The sequence below is a fragment of the Bufo bufo genome, chromosome 3 (genome assembly GCF_905171765.1).
Source record: "Bufo bufo chromosome 3, aBufBuf1.1, whole genome shotgun sequence".
NCBI classification, from domain to species: domain Eukaryota; kingdom Metazoa; phylum Chordata; class Amphibia; order Anura; family Bufonidae; genus Bufo; species Bufo bufo.
In genome coordinates, this window is record NC_053391.1 from 636,958,326 (window position 1) to 636,977,809 (window position 19,484).

General features: G+C 45.5%; 1 protein-coding gene across 1 annotated transcript in view; it reads left to right on the forward strand.

The window, feature by feature from the left end:
* The window catches only part of USP12 (ubiquitin specific peptidase 12), a 70,307-nt gene that overhangs the window by 41,503 nt on the left and 9,320 nt on the right, over nt 1-19,484 (forward strand). The window contains exons 4-6 of the mRNA XM_040422447.1: nt 7,412-7,625; nt 14,024-14,253; nt 17,439-17,515. Coding sequence (XP_040278381.1) covers nt 7,412-7,625; nt 14,024-14,253; nt 17,439-17,515 — 521 coding nt within the window. The remainder of the gene's footprint in view (nt 1-7,411; nt 7,626-14,023; nt 14,254-17,438; nt 17,516-19,484) is intronic.

A 19,484-nucleotide genomic window follows, 5' to 3' on the forward strand; every position in this document is an offset into this window, starting at 1 on the left:
GGTACAGGATCCGTTGTGGATAGCACGCTGTGTAAATGATGCCTTACTGGATGCATTGCGTAGTTGCGGCCTTCTGTAGTGTTTTTTTTTTTTGTATGCATACACGTCTCCAGATCAGCAAATGTATTATTCTAGTCTGTAATATTACTGATGTATTAGTATTTTAGCTGCCATTAATTTTGTGATGTCAGTAGGGATGAGCGAAGTGAGCTTCGGATCCTAGGTCCTAAGTCCCTTCGCTCAAAACTCTTTTTTAATGCTGTACGGATACGAAAAAAAGGATTTGCTCCGGCAAGGCGAAGTGAGTTATCACTGAAGGTCTCGTGAGACTTCGGTGAATAACTTCGGCATTTGATTATTAAACTAAAATACTATTTTAATGTCACCTGTGGCCCTGCTTGCGGGCTGCAATGAACGAACACCGACCGCGGGGCAGCGGATCGCGGACCCATTCACTTTAATGGGTTCACGATCCGCCCGTTCCGCAAAAAGATAGAACATCTTTTTGCGGAACAGAAGTACGGGACAAAACCCCACGGAAGCACTCCCAAGTGGTTCTGTTCCGTGCTTTCATGCCGCATCTCCGAATTTATGGACCCTTTGAAGTGAATGGGTCCGCATCCGTGATGCGAAATGCCCACGGAGCGGCGCCTGTGTATTGTGGATCCGCAAATGCGGTCCGCAGTATGGCGACAGGGCAGCACAGTATGGCGTCGTGTGCAGGAGGCCTAAAACAGGTATCTGAAGTCGGCTTTGGTACCAAGTTTTAAAATGGTTTTCAAGTTGAAAAATCAAATCCCAAAGTTACTCACCGAAATCTTGCCGGAGCCCATACATTCGCCTCTTTGTACAGCATTAAAACAAAATTTTGAGCGAAGCGACTTTGGATCTAGGATCGGAAGCTCTCTTTGCTCATCCCTAGATGTCCGTATTACTGATGTTTGGTATTCTAGAGGGAGTTTCGGCCTCTGACATTGCTGTTTTACGAATAACATTCTGACTGTAGAGCTTCAATAGTCAGGACGCCGCTACAGATGCCTAAATACGCTCTAATTTTATATAACTGCTCCAAAAATAGCAGACGTCTGTCTCCCGTCTTCTCCACTTTCATCTGAACAAAAACCCTCCTTCTAAAATGACATTGTGCTGGAATAAATAACGTGGATTTTCACAAGTGATGGCAGCGTTCCCAGGTCACAAACTTGTATTTTTCTCAAGAATGCGGCTCCGGTGCTTTATATAAACTGCATTTTTTTTAGGTTTAAAGAATTCTACTTGCAAAGCGTGACAGCTGGGTGTCTGTGCCGCTGTTCAAAGGGGATGCAGGGCTTTAAAAGCGAAACTTCAAGGCAGCCTGTCATCAGTTTCACACCGCTCATACCACGGGGGACATCAGACTGCCACGGGCTCCCTCATTACAAAGAACTACGTTCAGCTCTCTAATTCTGCGGCGTTTCATATAGAACATGGCTTTGAAAAGAGTGTCCGCAGGGCGGCTCCCCTCCAGCTTCTCATCAGTTGGCCTGGTTGACAGATTTCTCCCGGTTTATGTATAGGGAGAGCCTCGTCGATCAAGCCGGGCCTGGTGGAGAGAAGCTGGAGGGTATCCGTCCAATGGACACCCCTCCGCGCGTTCACAGCATCATCGGCTGCCTCTGTGATATGATGGAAGATTTCTCAGAAAGGACGATCCTTATGAACTGGACATCTCCATAAGATGCCATATTACCGAGATGGGGTAACGTGGTGCTGTCTGTATACCCCGGTGCAGCCCGCGTTCTGCTGTGCCTTGTGTATGTGGCTTTAGTTTGCGGCTTTTGGCTTGGTAACCACCATTGGGACCATTTATTATCTGCATTTCCCTGTTCCTTCACACTTAGACAGTGTATCACTCCACGGGGACTCCACTGACCACAAGAGAGGGTCCTTCTTGAGGTACCTGGAAATCTGTGCTTCGTTCTGTCACCCCAGTGGAGGTGAACGTCGGCACAGTTCAATATAGAACTTTCATGGTTCCCCCTGATAACTGCAGCGTCCTCTCCTTTCTGGCTAGCCTGATCAGTCACTGTTCTGCTCTATCCTTACACAATAGACTAAGAGGCGAACCCGCCAAAAACATTCATGAAATGTTAAGGGGTTAGGGTCTATTCACACGTCCGTTTTTTCTTTCCTGATCTGTTCCGTTTTTTCAGGAACAGATCTGGACCCATTCATTTTCAATGGGTCCTGGAAAAAAACGGACAGCTCAATGTCTGATTTTTTTTCCAGGACCCATTGAAAATGAATGGGTCCAGATCTGGTCCAGATCTGTTCCTGAAAAAACGGAACAGATCAGGAAAGAAAAAACGGACGTGTGAATGGACCCTTATCCTGACTCTCCCTGGATTGCAGATGTTGGGGATAGCAGCATCGGGCATATTGGGTTTCCACATGTCCAGTCCTTTTGTTATCAAGGGAGATAAACCATTCCCAGAGGTGTCTGGCGGCGGCGGCTTATTCTCCATCCTTATAAGAACACACACGTGCAAGGGGATCGGAAGGAATATCTGGAATGTTCCACTACCTTAAAGGGATGTCTAACTTCAGCAAATTGCATTTATCTTGTACACAAAGTGAATACAATCCACTTACTAATGTATTGTGATATTCATATTGCCTCCTTTTGCTGTCTGGATTCATATTTTTTTTAATTTATTATAGATTATACACGGTTTGTTTCCATGGTTACGACCACCCTGCAAATACAGCAGCGGTGGTCATGCCAGAAACAAGCAGTGTATAGTGTGATGGAAAAATGAATCCAGCCAGCAAAGGAGGCAATATGGACAATCACAATACATTAGTAAGTGCCTGGTATTCACTTTCTCTACGTGATAAATGCCATATGCTGAAGTGAGACAACCCTTTTAACCCCTCTGCCTCTCCTCCCGCTCTGTCTCTTCACGGGTTGCCCACAGGGAATCAAAATGCACAATATGACCTCCGAAGTTCTTCTTCCCAATCCTACGTACCATACAAGTCAGCGGAGTCCCTCAGGCGCCATTGGGGTGCGTTGTGTGACAGAACTGGGACTGCACTGACCATGACACAGATGTGATCAGAGCGTTATGGAACTTCTGTATTTCCCATTATGGTCCATGTAAAGCTGAACATGGTCCTGGTGGTATAGGAGACTCCAGCAGTGTGTACAGGAGCGACTGTAGAAGCCGCCATTATACCGGTCATCACTTCAGAAGAAAGGAGTCTGTTCACTGCGTGTTTTATGTGTAATCCGCTTTATCCACAAATACATCACATGGAAATCACAATTGCTGCTCTTTTCGCTGCTTTTTCCTCTTCATTTGTTTTCGGGTTATCTCGCATACTCCGTCTGACAATCCTTTTATTATCCAGGAGCTTTCGGGACAAATTTCTGTGTCCGTGCTGACTGTCCGTGTTAGGCAACTTTCAACTCGCGTTTTGTGCTGATCTGTCATGGACGGATCCGTTCAGATAATACAAACGTCTGCATCCGTTCAGAACGGATCAGTTTGTATTATCTGTAACATAGCCAAGACGGATCCGTCTTGAACACCATTGAAAGTCAATGGAGGACGGATCCGTTTTCTATTGTGTCAGTGAAAACGGATCCATCCCCTTTGACTTACATTGTGTGTCAGGACGGATCCGCATCGTCAGGCGGACACCAAAGCGCTGCAAGCAGTGTCTTTGTGTCCGTCTTAAAGCGGAATGGAGACTGAACTGATGCAAACTGAGCGGATCCTTTTCCATTCAGAATGCACACTGATTGTGAGAGCCATGAACGGATCTCACAAACGGAAAGCCAAAACGCCAGTGTGAAAGTAGCCTAACCGGTCTCATCTTGGCTCCTTGATAAGGAACATGGGGGGGGGAGGGAACCTGTCATCACGTTTTGCCCATACAACTTATGGCATGTTGCCGCTGGGCACATTACACTGTTTTCAATCTTATTTTTCTTAAAGTTCATCTGTCAGCAGGTTTGTTCCTATGACACTGGCTAGTAACAGGTCGTTACATGTGCACTTGGCCGCTGAAGACATCCGTGTTGGTCCCATGTTCATATGTGCCCGCATTGCTGAGAAAAATGATGTTTTAATATATATGCAAATAAGCCTCTAGGTGCAACGGGGGCGTTACCGTTACACCTAGAGGCTCTGCTCTCTCTGCAACTACCATTCTGTCTGCACTTTTTTTTTTCTCAGCAATGCGGGCACATATGAACATGGGACCAACACTGATGCCTTCAGCTGCCAAGCGCACAGCCTGCCCACCTCGCTGTGATTGACATTCCCTGAGCTTGCTGACCTTGTTACCGGCTCATCACATCTTTTAAAACTTGCTGTGAGAAGCTCACAGACTTCTTGCGCATGCGCTGTGAGCTGCTGAAGATGAGGTGGTGCACCTCAGCTCACTGCACATGTCTCAAGCGAGGAGAAGACTTATGGGGTCATTTATCAATCTGGTGTAAAGTAGAACTGGCTTAGTTGCCCATAGCAACCAATCAGATTCCTCCTTTCAATTTTTGACCTCTCCTTTGTAAAATAAAAGGTGGAATCTGATTGGTTGCTATTGCACCAGTTTGATAAATGACCCCATGAGCAGGAGCAAGATTATAGACGAGCTGATGTCAGGACGGGGTTGTCAGTCTCGGCGAGGTGGGCGAGCTGGCGGTGGTGACTCAAGAAATCCAGTTATACGCCCCCCTCCCACACTGAGCTCAGGTCAGGCCAAGATACTAACATTTATTTCAGGAAATCTGCTTTATGGTCAGTTTTAAGAAAAATTTATTTTTGAAAACTGTAATGTGCCCAGCAGCCATTTACTGCCTAGGCAAAATGTGATGACAAGTGCTCTTTAGTCGTCTCACTTCAGGAAATGGCATTTACCGTGTAGATAAAGTTAATACGAGGCGCTTACTAATGTATTGTGATTGTTTATATTGCTTCCTTTGCTGGCTGGATTCATTTTTCCATCACATTATATGATATGCGTGCTCCCCCAGTCCCAGCCACCAGCGAGTTTCTTGTAGGGTGAATGCACAACCACCGCTGATGGATTCCAGGGGGTCGGAACCATGTATGCGAGTAGCGTATAATGCAATGGAATAAATGAATTGTGTCAGCAAAGAAGACAATATGGATAATCACAATACATTAGTAATTGGCTTATGATAAAGGGGTTGTCCGGGTTCAGAGCTGATCCCGGACATACCCTTATTTTCACCCAGGCAGCCCCCCTGAGGCTAGCATCGGAGCATCTTATGCTCCGATGCGCTCCCTTGCCCTGCGCTAAATCGCGCAGGGCACGGGCTCTTTTGTTTCAATAACACACTGCTGGGCTGAAGCTTCCGCCCGGCAGTGTGTTCGGTGACGTCACCGGCTTTGGTGGGCGGGCTTTAGCGCTGCCCTAGCCGTTTTACTGGCTAGGGCAGCGTTAAATCCCGCCCATCAGTGCCGGTGATGTCACCGGGCTTTCTGGCAGCCCCATGGAGAGCCCTGGTACGTCACCGGATCTCCAAAAAATGCCTTTGCCATGCGCTATTTAGCGCAGGGCAAAGGAGAGCATCGGAGCATGAACTGCTCTGATGCTTAAGTCAGGGGGGCTGCCTGGGTGAAAATGGAGGTATGTCCGGGTTCAGCTCTGAAACTGGACAACCCCTTTAACTCCGTCTTTATGATGCCATTTACTGAAGTAAGACAACCCCTTTAAGCTGTCTGTACACATAAGAACATCAGCCACACCCTTCAATTTCAGCAGGTTGGAACGACCATCTAAGGTCTCTTGCACACGACCGTATGCCCTCAGTGACATTGTCCGTGAGCGGGCCATATGTCCCGGAGCGGCATTGATCGTGTGAACGGGAGTACACCGCATCATAGATTACAATGATGCTGTGCACTTCGGGCCGCCCGCGGGTCTATTGTCCCGCACTCATAAGATCATATAAGTGCGGGATGATAGTCCCGCGGGCGGCCCGAAGTGCACAGCATCATTGTAATCTGTGCGCACGGGAGTACACAGCATCATAATCAATGCCGCTCCGGGACATATGGCCCGCTCACGGACAATGTCTCGGAGGGCATACGGTCGTGTGTATAGGGATTTCCAGACCCACTCCTGATGGTACAGAGAAGTTGCACCCGAGGTGTAAGGCCACCTGCACATGGAGCGGACTACTCAAGTTTTTTTCTGCACAGAGTCTTGTACAGAAAAAACACAGTAAATTGTATGGGATTAGACCAATCTCATGTACACTTTGCTCATTCCGTGCGGAAATTGACCTGAAGTACAGATTTATAAATTCGCAGCATGTCGATTGTTTGCAAGTTTTGGTGCAGATTTCACCCTTTTCAATGGAAGGGCGAGATCTGCAGCCAAACGACATTGACACAGACCTGTTTTGGGCTCAGAATAACTGATGGAAATAACTGATCAAATAACCAAGTGTGAACTTGGTCGAAGTCCAAAACCTCCCTTCATATGCCCATACTTTGATTCCCACCTCAGCTGCTTTTTTTTTTTTGCAGAAAGTAATAAAAATGCCTTAAAACCTTCTCTGTCTCATTATTCTGACATTGGCAAATAATAATAATTATGGTAATCCTAATTGACCAAAAACAGGAAAGGTTTATTCTGATTTCATGTCAGATATTGAGAAAAACATGCATATGTGTCTTTTTATATAGTGTATGTAAACTTCTGGTTTCAACTGTAAATTGACATGCTGCAGATTTTAAAATCCGCACCGTAGGTCAGAATCCGCACGGAAAAAATCTGCGTTGTGTGCATGAGAATTTCATATTCTCCTAGAATACAATGTACATGACCTACATGAATAAGGGCACTTTCACACTAGCGTTTTTGTTTTCCAGTATTGAGTTCTGTCCTAGGGGCTCAATACTGGAAAAAACGGATCAGTTTTATCCTAATGCATTCTGAATGGAGAGCAATCTGTTCAGGATGCATCAGTTCAGTCCCTCTTACGTTTTTGGGCCGGAGAAAATACCGCAGCATGCTGCAGTTTTCTCTCCGGCCAAAAATCATGAACCCTTGCCGGATCCGGAATTAATTTCCATTGAAATGCCCCGTTCTTTCCGTCCGCACATGCGCAGACCATTAAATCTGTGAGAAAGATAAATACCGGCTCTGTTTTTCCGGATGACAACCGAGCATCCGGATCCGTCTCACAAATGTATCCGTTTGCGTCCAGATTGCCGGAATCCTCTGCCGCAAGTGTGAAAGTACCCTAATTCTTGACAACCTCTTTTAAGTGTGACAACATGGCGTCAGCTAATCTAGCGCTCACATGTGTTGAGTGGACTTTGGCTATTAGTGCTATACATGTGGTAATTTCATATATTTTTTTTTGTTGTTGTTGTTTTACCCTTAGTTCGGGAACACCTGCTACTGCAACTCTGTCCTTCAGGCACTTTATTTTTGCCGCCCTTTTCGGGAAAAAGTTCTTGCCTACAAAAGCCAACCAAGAAAGAAGGAGAATCTCCTCACCTGCTTAGCCGATCTCTTCCACAGTATAGCCACGCAAAAGAAAAAAGTTGGAGTCATTCCTCCAAAGAAGTTCATTACCCGGTTACGGAAAGAAAATGGTAAGTAACTGCTGTATTACTCACCCTGTCGTTGTTTTAAGTTGGTAGAACTATAGACGCTCTGGGTATCGGTATCTGTGTGCGGCGGGGGGTGGAACTGCAGCAAATCCGCAGCAACCTCAACTTGCATGACGCAGTGGCAGAACTAGAAATGACTGGTCCCGACCGCCTCCCCCAGAAACTTCTTTGCAACCCCCGCTCCTGTGGCTAGTTAAGATCGCACTCCGGCCAGGCCCGACAGCCGCTCTGTCCGTTTCCTACTCGTGTATCCTGTAGGTTACTGTTGAGTGCGCCCTTGCTATACAATCTTTTAGTCCTCCTTCTGGGTGGACCCCCTTCTGAGTTCGGGCACCAAAGCAGCCCCTTCCCCTGTAGCTACAACCTTGGCATATCGTATGGATTCTACACATAATCGGCCCTGCTGGACAATGTGTGCTCTGAAGATGTCATCTACAAGTTACAAAGTCTCATTTACTTTGCTGGTGCTGTATTGCACTGAAGATTTAAAAGTGGAAAATCTGAACAAAATTTAAAGGGCATCTGTCAGCAGACTGGCTGACCTGTTCCATGTGCACTTGGCAGCTGAAGACATCCGTGTTGGTCCCATGTTCATATGTGCCCGCATTGCTGAGAAAAAATTATGTTTTTATATATGCAAATGAGCCTCTAGGAGCAACGAGGGCGTTGCTATTACACCTAGAGGCTCTGCTCTCTCTACAACCACCGCACCCTCTGCACTTTGACAGTGTCATTTGTTATAATGTTTTCACTGCCTGGTCCTGTGAATTAAAGTGGAGAGCAAGTTCAATGCGTTGTACTTGCGGTGTGTGATTGCGAGAGCTCTCATCCTGACCTAATGCGGTCAGTGTTATTCAATACATTCCAGACCTCTAAGGGTTACATAGCATCCTAAATAAATATAATTCAATGAGATCCTATCAATGCTACGTAGGTCAGGGCGGGAGCTCTCGCAATCACACACTGCGAAGTACAACGCATTGAACCCTGGCCTAAATCCTGGCTGCATAATGGTGGTGACTTGGTGGCTCTTTAACCAGGTGACAGGTTCCCTTTAACCCCTTCACGCCCAATGACGTACATGTGCGTCATCGGTCCGGTCTTTAAACATGGCGCCCGATCGCGTGCACTGTGGACGCCATAGCCACAGGTGGCCGCCTGCTTCTTCTTATAGCAGACACCCGCTGCTCATGTCCGCAACCGGCAGTAATGCCGATCGCGGACGTTTAACCCCTCAGATGCCGTGACTACGGCATCGGAGCGCGCTGAAAACCAAACGCGCACACTTTCAGTTATGCTCCGGCTCCTCCGTGTGGCAATCGGAGGAGCCGGAGCTTATGTGCAGCAGCCCCTGTCTTAATGAATGACAGGAGGCTGCTGCATAGTATTTCCTATGGAGCCCTTGCCTGTAATAGGGCTCTATAGGAAAGTAGTAAAATGATCATAGATTCCACTGCTAGTGCATTGGGGTCTATGATGATAGCAATCTAATATTTGATTGTTATAGTTCCCTATGGGAACTATAAAAAAGTGTGTAAAAAAACAAAAAAAATAAAACCATAAAAATTCTAATCCCCCCCCCCCCTTCCCAAAATAAAAGTAAAAAGAACTAAAAAAAAAAAAATACACATACACATCATGGGTGTCGCGATGTACGAAAACACCCATAGTATAAAAATATATTCCCCATACAGCAAAAGGGAAAAAAGCGTCCAAATGGCCGATTCGCCATTTATGGTGGCTTCATTTTCTACAAAAAAATTAAATAAAAAGTGATCCAAAAAGTCACACACACTCCAGATTGGTATCAATGAAAAGTTCAGATCGCCCCGCAAAAAATTAGCCCCCCATACAGCTCCATACACATAATTACAAAAAAGTTATAGGGGTCAAAATATGGCGACAAAAAAATAAATTTTGCAATTCTTTTTAAATGGTGGTTTTGGAAAGTACAACTTGTCCCGCAAGAAACAAGCCCTCATATGGCTATGTGAACAGACAAAAAGGTATGTCTCTGGGAAGGCAGGGAGCGCAAAACAAAAACCCCAAACAACCTCCGGGGGTGAAAGGGTTAATTCGCAGTTTAGCCTAAACGAGAAGCTTGGAGCAGTTTTGAAAATGTAGATGAATGGGGATCTCTCTGATGGCCACCTCTCTACGGTATGTGCTGCTGCTCCTGGTCAATATCCCAACAATCTGTTCATCTGTGATGGTGCTTAGGGGTCAGGCACCCAGTGATCACACACTGATCACCTACCCGAAGTAAAGGCAATCAATGTATATTCCCATTAAACCCATTTATTATTGGGGAATTACTTACAGAGCAGTTCCATAAGGTCATTACTAGCAGTCATCCAATGATGTGATGTGAACGTCCTAGTTGGATGGCCGTGTAAGATGTGTGGGAGCAGTCTTTTGGAGAAAGGATGGTCGGCATGTTGGAGATTATCTTCGTTTCTTCAAGGTGACAAGGTGCTGTCATGGATGTCTGGCTGCACCCCACTAAAATCAACTTACATACTGGACATGTGTTCTATATCAGTCTACAATGAATTAATTGTCCCTCAATGGCAGATATTCATGCAAAATAGTTCCAGAAGAGTGTTACCAGTTGGGGGTGTGTCCCTGCAGAGTCTAACATTATCCAATCAGTGCTGCCCATGTCAGACTCTGCAGGGACACAACTCCAACTGGTAACACCCATCTGGACATTCATTGAAAACTGCCAGCAATTCAATTCGTTCATAAATTTCTAGCAGGAACAATAAAGGAATGTTACATCATAGAGCCACAAGAATAAATGCTTCAGAATTATTATATGGGGAGTACAAGCAGTTGCTAAAATATATATATCAGCAGAGGGGACAGCTCCTTTTTATGAATACGTTCACATTTGCTGCATGCCTGGTCTGGTACCATTGGCAGCCAGACAAAAACTATTGCATGCAATGAAACCCAGCATTTATGCCAGAAAGAGACCGGATCACCACTGGACCTTTTATAGTCAATGAGGGTTAGGCGAAATGTACAGCGACGCTGCTGTCTGCCGGGACAGCCTGCCCCTAATCTGCTGCTGCTGCAGATGCGAACGTACCATAGGGGCACACAGACTTGTACTGTTAGCTTAGGGGAATGTCCGTTGTGAAGGAGGGGCCAACAGAGGAAGCCGGAGGAGCAAGGGTGCACACAGTAGCTTGGGCCTGCCCTCTGTGCACTTAAAGGGAGTCTGTCACCTCCATAATCTGTTTCCAAGTAAACATGCCACTATGTAGAGTAAGGGCCCCGATACATAAATGTACCTTTCATTTAAGAATCCAGTCTTAATCCTAAGAAATACTTTGTACTTTCATACAAAAAAATTGAGATCACTGTGGGAGGGGCTGCGCTAGCATTGCTCCACAGTAAAGCAGTCCAGCACCTCCCCTATCCCCCCCCCCCCCCCCTTAAAGGAAACCTGTCACCTGGATTTTGGGTATAGAGCTGAGGACATGAACTGCTAGATCACCGCTAGCACATCCGCAATATCCATTCTCCATAGCTTTCTGTTTTTATTTTGTCAAAAAAAACGATTTAAATGAGTTAAGTAAGAAGCCCAAGGAGCTGTTACTTACGTTTCCGGAGCCCAGCCACGCCCACTGTGAAGGAGCCCAGCACCGCCCCGCATCCTCCGAATCTCCTCCTTGCTCCCAGACATCACAAAGCTAGAGCGTTGTAATCTCGCGATGCGCGAGCTAGTGCATGCGCAATGTCGGCATAGTGTTCCTTCCCTGTGGTAGGCATCGGCCTCCAGGAATGAACTGCGCATGAGCTAGCTCGCGCATCGCGAGATTACGGCGCTCTAGCTTTGTGACGTCGGGGAGCAAGGAGGAGATTCGGAGGATGCGGGGCGGAGCTGGACTCCTTCACAGTGGGCGTGGCTGGACTCAGAGTCAGAGAACGCTGGACTCATCTCTGAAACATGGAGGAGACGGGACTCGTCTAAGGTTCATTTACATATCTATAAAATAGTTTTTTTGACACACAATAAAAGCACACAGAGCTATGGGGACTGGGTATTGCGGATGTGCTAGCGGCAATCTAGCAGCCCATGTCCTTAGCTCTATACCCAAAATCCAGGTAACAGGTTCCCTTTAAGACTTCAGAGCCAGTAGGGATGGCACAAGGTATGCTGGGTGCACCAAACAGAGCGGCCCCACCCATGGTGCACCGATGAGCCTTTTTGTAAAATGAAGTATTTCTCAGGATTAGGGGACCGGATTTTCATAAGAAAGGTATAGTTTTGTGTTTTTAGGCACCTACCCTACATGGCGGTAAACTGATTTTGGAGGTGACAGACTCCCTTTAACTGCTCATTTGCTTTAAAATAAAAAGTAGTTTTTCTCTAAAATATAACAATGATGAAAGGTATCATCACATTCAACCCAGCTAGCCCTGCAAGGCACGGTGCCTGGTTTATCAGTGAGTTTTCTGGTGGCAGAATCCCTTTAAATTAACATTCTACCACCGCTACCCTCGATGTGCTCTGCATGTTGTGTTCTCTGCTGCATTCTTTTGCCAGCAATTGTATGACCTTATTTTAACTTCATGATCTTTCGCTTTTCCCCTGTACACGCTTATAATGCCGTTGTAAGCGGAATTTATTTCTTCTTTTTTTTGCTGAAGCTACAACTGGGCGATGATTATCTGTAATCGTAGCTGGCGGTGCTTTTGCATGGTGCACATCTGCTCAGCTCCGCAGAGGGTCAGTGAACATCCCCAGTCTTCTCATAAAGCTTTTCTTTGCTGAAGTATGTGGAAAATGAACTACATTCAGAGTGAAAATAATTCAAGTCTCTATGCTGAGGTTGGTAAGCGTATCAGGTGCCATTTCCCATGCCTACATGGCGACATATGGGGTACTACTATACTGCAACATGGATGTAATGCTAGTCTATGGTGTCACACTGCGACACGACGGTCACACAAAAATCCATCCTGGATGCAGTGCGACACCATAGACTAGCATTCCAAAATGCGTTGCGTGACATTGGTGCGACATCAATGTCGCCATGTAGTCCTAGTCTAAGGGTGGCCATACGTCGCTCTCTGCCGGCTCCTTAATACACATTCGGCTTAGCGGAACGTGTATGTGAATTCAGTCGAGGGAAATGAGTGTCGCTGTCAGACATATCAGGCAGCGGCTTATCTGCTGAAAATATCGCCAAATCCTTTTTTTACTCTCCGACATCATGTCAGTAAAGCGCCAGGAGCTCCCCGCACACATTAGACCGTCAGCCAAATCTACCAATACACTAATGTGTATGGGGGCCTTAAAAGGATTTTCCAGTAAAAAAAATAATAATAATTATCAGCATGGCCCTGAAACAGAAGATCCATACTTACCTGCTCCATCCTTCCCCGGTCCTCTGCACTTTTTCTTCTTCTGCTCTCAACATGCACCCTCCAGCAAATGACTGGCTTCATTAGTGATGTGGCCACAAGCAGAATGACACTGCTGAAGCCAGTCATTGGCTGGAGCAGTGCACGCGACCATGTCCATGCACCGCTGGATGTAAACGGCTCAGAAACCAGAAGATGGAGGTAGCGTGGACCACCGGAGCGCTGTGGAGTAGGCGAGTATGAATCTTCTGTTTCCGAACCATGCTGCTGGAACTTGATGATAAAAAAATCTTTTTTACAGGAAAACCCCTTTAAACCAAGCCAGGGCATATTGCCAATATGAACAATAATAGGAAAGGACTTTAAGAACTCCAAGCAGGTTTTCAGAACCTACTAGGGCAGGGGGTGACAACTTTCGACACACCAGCTGTTGTGAAACTACAACTCCCAGCATGCACAACAGCTGTAGTGCTGGCAGTTGCTGAGCCCCCTGCTAGGGTCATATGTATGGGGCTGAGCATGTTTGAGTTGCAGTACCAGCGCCGCCACACACACATGAACTGCAGCTATCCTGATTGCAGGGGCTGATGTACGAAGAGAGAAGGGTATGCCATGTCTATATGCCCCTCTAGACCCGGTAAGTAACCAAAGTCATCTGGCTCATAACACTGGATGCCTAGTCCTGTAGGATCCGCATTCCCAGGTTGTGGTCAAAAAGTGTTCGATTAGAGATTAGAAAAAGAATCAGATTTTTTTTTTTTTTTTTTCTAGCACTAGCTCCACTCTAACCACCCGTGCCTTGTATTGCAGCTCCGCTCCATTCAAGAAAATGGGACAGAACGGCAAAATACATCCCAAGGACATGTGTGGCGCAGCGTCTAGGAAAAAAAAATCTGAATTCTTTTTTTACCTTATTAATTGCAGACAACCCCTTTAATATTGTTCTCAATTTCTCTATAACCAATGTGATTTCCTTTTTTTTTTTTTTCTTCCCCCCCCAGAGCTTTTTGACAACTACATGCAACAGGACGCTCACGAATTCTTGAACTACTTGCTCAACACAATAGCCGATATATTGCAGGAGGAGAGAAAGCAGGAGAAGCAAAATGGCCGGATCCCCAACGGAAACATTGATAATGAGAACAATAACAGCACACCGGACCCCACCTGGGTACACGAGATCTTTCAGGGAACGCTAACTAATGAAACCAGGTGTCTTACGTGTGAGACGGTGAGCTCTTCTTACTTTGGATGGAATTTCTGGGAGATTACATGGAGAATTTGTCACATATACCACTAAACGTGGATGATGTCCACGTCGCATCCATTTTTTATTTTTGCAGACCCATTGACTTCAGTTGATCGGTGGTCCGCATATTTCATCCAAGAATAGAACATGTTCTGTGCAGAGCAGGAACGTTGATGTGGACAGCACACAGATGACATCTGTGTGCCGACCCATAGAAATGAATGGGTCCGTGTGCAATCTGCAAAAAAATGCAGATTGGACACAGATTTAAAATACATTTGTCTGCATGAGGCCATACGGAGACAAGTGCATCATGGTGACGCAAGGGAAACGTCCAAATTGTTGGAGCAATAACTATAATCCTCATAACCTTTCCGGTTCCCCTCTTGCCACTGATGCTCGTCATGACAGAGCGTGGCCTCTTCCAGGATTTTCTATAGAGTCCCATAGATATTTGTTGTACTCTTGGCTCCCAAGTCATCCTGTTTGAGCTGGGGATTATGTGAGGGGTTAGGCTTGACTAAGATGGGCAGGACTTAGCTTTTGTGCTCTCCGGTTGTAGACAGAATATTTAAAGGGCTATTCCCATGTTGGGACACTGATGGCATATTGCTAGGATATGCAATGAATGTCAGATAGGTGAGGGTCCCATCTCTGGGACCCTCTCTCCTATCTCCAGAACGGGGTCCTTGAAGTGAGTGGAGAGCAAGACGCTCGTGCGCAGCCATGGGAGTCCTGAAAATGGCCCTATAAGACACACCTGCCCATAAGATGCACCTAAGTTTTTAGAGGAGGAAAATAAGAAACCATTTCCATCAGACCTCAGCTCAGACCCCCAATGTTAATAAGCCCCCAATCGGACTCCAGATCAGACCTCCATGAGAATAACCCCTATCAGGTAAAAAAAAAAAAAAAACTCCTTTCCTGCTCTGGATGCCGACGCCGCTCCTCACATCCAGTGCTCTTCTTCTTCCTGCTGTGTGCTGTGACCTGACGTCTTTACTCTGTGCGCAGTCACAGCACAGTGAGCGGCCGAGGAAGACCAGGAAGCGATCAGTACAGAACCTGGGGAGCGCTGCATTTACTGCTTCACGGTTCTTCTGTACTAATATATATACGCACCTTCCCTTACAGCACTTACCAGGGCACATACAATCTGCATTTCGTTTGCTTTAACATACTATATAGAGAGTCTTGGGCTAATGCAGCGTCGTGGGCTACAGTTGACCTCATTTGGGATATTTGTCCGTGGTGTTTGGCGTGATCTTTCATAGCACCTTGTTAGCCGTGATCACATCAAACTTTACTAGCTTACAATTTCCTGGCTTTATATGTTACTCCCAATAAATCCACAATCATGCAGCCATGTGATTCATACATCCGTTATACACACACTTTGTGCCATCTGGACTTGAGGCTCGTTCAGTTTTCATAATCTGTGTGCTGTCTGAGTATAGAATGGACAGCACACAGACTGAACATTACTTATTTATTATACGCACTTATGTAGCTCTACTACATTCTACATCGCTTTACAGACATTCGCATCCAACTGTCCCCAGTGGGGCTCACAATCTAAGGTCCCTATCAGTGGGTCTTTGGCGTGTGGGAGGAAACCCACGCAAACACGGTGAGAACATACAAACTCCATGCAGATGTTGTCCTTAGTCATATTCAAACCCAGGACCCCAGCGCTACGAGACACCAGTGCTAACCACTGAGCCCCCGTGCTGCCCGTTACAATTAGAGATGAGTGAATTTCATGTTATGAAATTCGTTCATGCTTCGTTTGGTGGTAAAAGCAGAATTGTGTTATGGATTCCGTTACCACGGACGATAACGCAATTCTATGACTGAATGCGTAACAGAATGCCTTATAGAAGTCTATAGGCTGCATAACGGATCCGTCCTGTTTCCGTTAAGGAGAGGACTCCCCTGTATAATGGAAACGGGACGGATCAGTTTTGCAGCCCATAGACTTCTATTATGACGGAATGAATAACGGAATGCCTCTAAAGGCATTCCGCCATAGAATTGCGTTATCGTCCGTGGTAACGGAATCCATAATGCAATTCTGCTTTTACCACCAAACGAAGCGTGAACTAATTTCAAAATCTGAAATTCGCTCATCTCAAATTATAATTAATGGACCGATTTAACGTGTGCTATCCTGTATCCCCCCCACCTGGCCATGCAGAGGAATTTGCAGCATGCTCTATGTTGGTCCGATTTTCACACTAGGCTTGCCCATGTAAGTCATGCAAAAAAGCGAACAGCACTCCCGTTGCTGTTGGGGATTTCTCCGTTTATACTTCTATAGGGAGACCGGGTGTTGATATCAGATCTGCCATTCACACATTTGCATTGGGGGTCATTTACGATGACATGCCGAGTTTGGATATTGAAACCCCTGTGAGCAGCTTGACTCATCAGGACTTTTGGACCGAAGCGAAGTTAAAGATGCCTATTCTTTAGGAAAACACAGTTTTTAAAGGGGTGCTCCAGTTTATAAAACCCATTTTCATCATATACCCCATTTGAAAATGTTGAGTTAATATAGAGAGGTCTTGTGGTCAAGTTCCTCATCTTTTGGCCAGAGTGGAGACTTGTTATAAAGAGTCTTTCTTGCTCAGGGGGACCTGCCCTGTCCTAAATGGTGCGCACACAAACCATTGATTTGAATGGGCAGTGTGTTGTGCTTAATATGCCCTGTGGTGGCGCAGCAGGGAAATTGAGCGCCTACTGCCAGGTTTCCCTGTAGATCACAGATGATCACTAGGGTTCCTGGCAGGTGGATGCTGTGATCAGCCTACTGTCAAAGCAGCCTTCTCCCTCCAACAAGCGGGCATTGTGGAAAGTGGAGAGCTCCTTTAAAGGGATTGTCCTATTAAAAGGTCTTCTGCTGATAACGAAAACAGGGGCCTGTGGTCCGACTTCTGAATGGGGCGGTGGACACAAATGCGTACTTGCTCCTGGCTATCTCTGGCAGCGCTATAGAGATGAATGGCGCCGGAGAAGCATGCATGTCTGCCTCTTCATTCAGACCGGAATACCGGCCTCCCTTCTAGTGATCGGCAGGGGCCCCAGCATTCTCTGAATTGGTTAAGTGGCTCGATCAGAATACCAGGACAGATAAACTGATTGTCTAATTCTTGTGTTCTCTGCAGATAAGCAGTAAAGATGAAGATTTTTTAGATCTTTCCGTAGATGTTGAACAAAATACGTCAATCACACACTGTTTAAGGTAATTGTAATGGAATTAGTTTAGACTAGTTTTAGATCTACTGATTTGGAGCTCCCCTAAATACTCTATGGCTATTTATCATATAGTGAGAGATCTCAATATTCCTGCTGTGGAAGAGAACTGAATATCTGCTTCATACAGCACCCCTATAGGTCTTTACATGCTCTACAGATAGCCCAGGATGTCACTGTCATCCAGGGCTTTTACAGAGCATGATGAGTCTAAAGGGGTAACCCATAATACACTATATACCCTCCTCCAGTCCTCCATCTAGATACATTATATACCCTCCTCCAGTCCTCCATCTAGATACATTATATACCCTCCTCCAGTCCTCCATCTAGATACATTATATACCCTCCTCCAGTCCTCCATCTAGATACATTATATACCCTCCTCCAGTCCTCCATCTAGATACATTATATACCCTCCTCCAGTCCTCCATCTAGATACATTATATACCCTCCTCCAGTCCTCCATCTAGATACATTATATACCCTCCTCCAGTCCTCCATCTAGATACATTATATACCCTCCTCCAGTCCTCCATCTAGATACATTATATACCCTCCTCCAGTCCTCCATCTAGATACATTATATACCCTCCTCCAGTCCTCCATCTAGATACATTATATACCCTCCTCCAGTCCTCCATCTAGATACATTATATACCCTCCTCCAGTCCTCCATCTAGATACATTATATATACACTCCTCCCTCTATATACGTTATATATACACTCCTCCCTCTATATACGTTATATATACACTCCTCCCTCTATATACGTTATATATATATACACTCCTCCCTCTATATACGTTATATACACACTCCTCCCTCTATATACGTTATATACACACTCCTCCCTCTATATACGTTATATACACACTCCTCCCTCTATATACGTTATATATACACTCCTCCCTCTATATACGTTATATACACACTCCTCCCTCTATATACGTTATATACACACTCCTCCCTCTATATACGTTATATACACACTCCTCCCTCTATATACGTTATATACACACTCCTCCCTCTATATACGTTATATACACACTCCTCCCTCTATATACGTTATATATACACTCCTCCCTCTATATACGTTATATACACACTCCTCCCTCTATATACGTTATATATACACTCCTCCCTCTATATACGTTATATACACACTCCTCCCTCTATATACGTTATATACACACTCCTCCCTCTATATACGTTATATATACACTCCTCCCTCTATATACGTTATATATACACTCCTCCCTCTATATACGTTATATACACACTCCTCCCTCTATATACGTTATATATACACTCCTCCCTCTATATACGTTATATACCCACTCCTCCCTCTATATACGTTATATACCCACTCCTCCCTCTATATACGTTATATACCCTCTCCTCCCTCTATATACGTTATATATACACACTCCTCCCTCTATATACGTTATATACACACTCCTCCCTCTATATACGTTATATACCCTCCTCCACTCCTCCCTCTATATCAGGGGTGGGGAACCTTTTTGCTGCCAAGGGCCATTTGGATATTTATATCATCGTTCGGGGGCCATACAAAATTCTCAACCTAAAAATTTGACGACTATCTTTGGTAAAACATATAAGTGACTTAGGGGTAAGTTACAGAAATTGCGCTTCAATTAAAAAAATCGAGAGCGCTGTATTTTTGCAGCACAAATAGCAGTCTAATTTTTAAGTCGAGAATGTTATATATTTAGTTCTTTATTTGGCATTTATGGCAGCCAAGCTCATCCCAGAGGGGTCCAGAGAGGGGTTCACCTAGCTTTCACACTCCCTGTCACTGTCCCTGTCTCTTTCTTTGCAACCGTCCCTACCTTTGTCCCTTTCTCAGCCTCAGATCTGCCCCCCCCACCTCCATTAGCCTCCAATCAGACCTCCAAGCCTACACCAACCTTAGATCAGCCCCATCAGACCC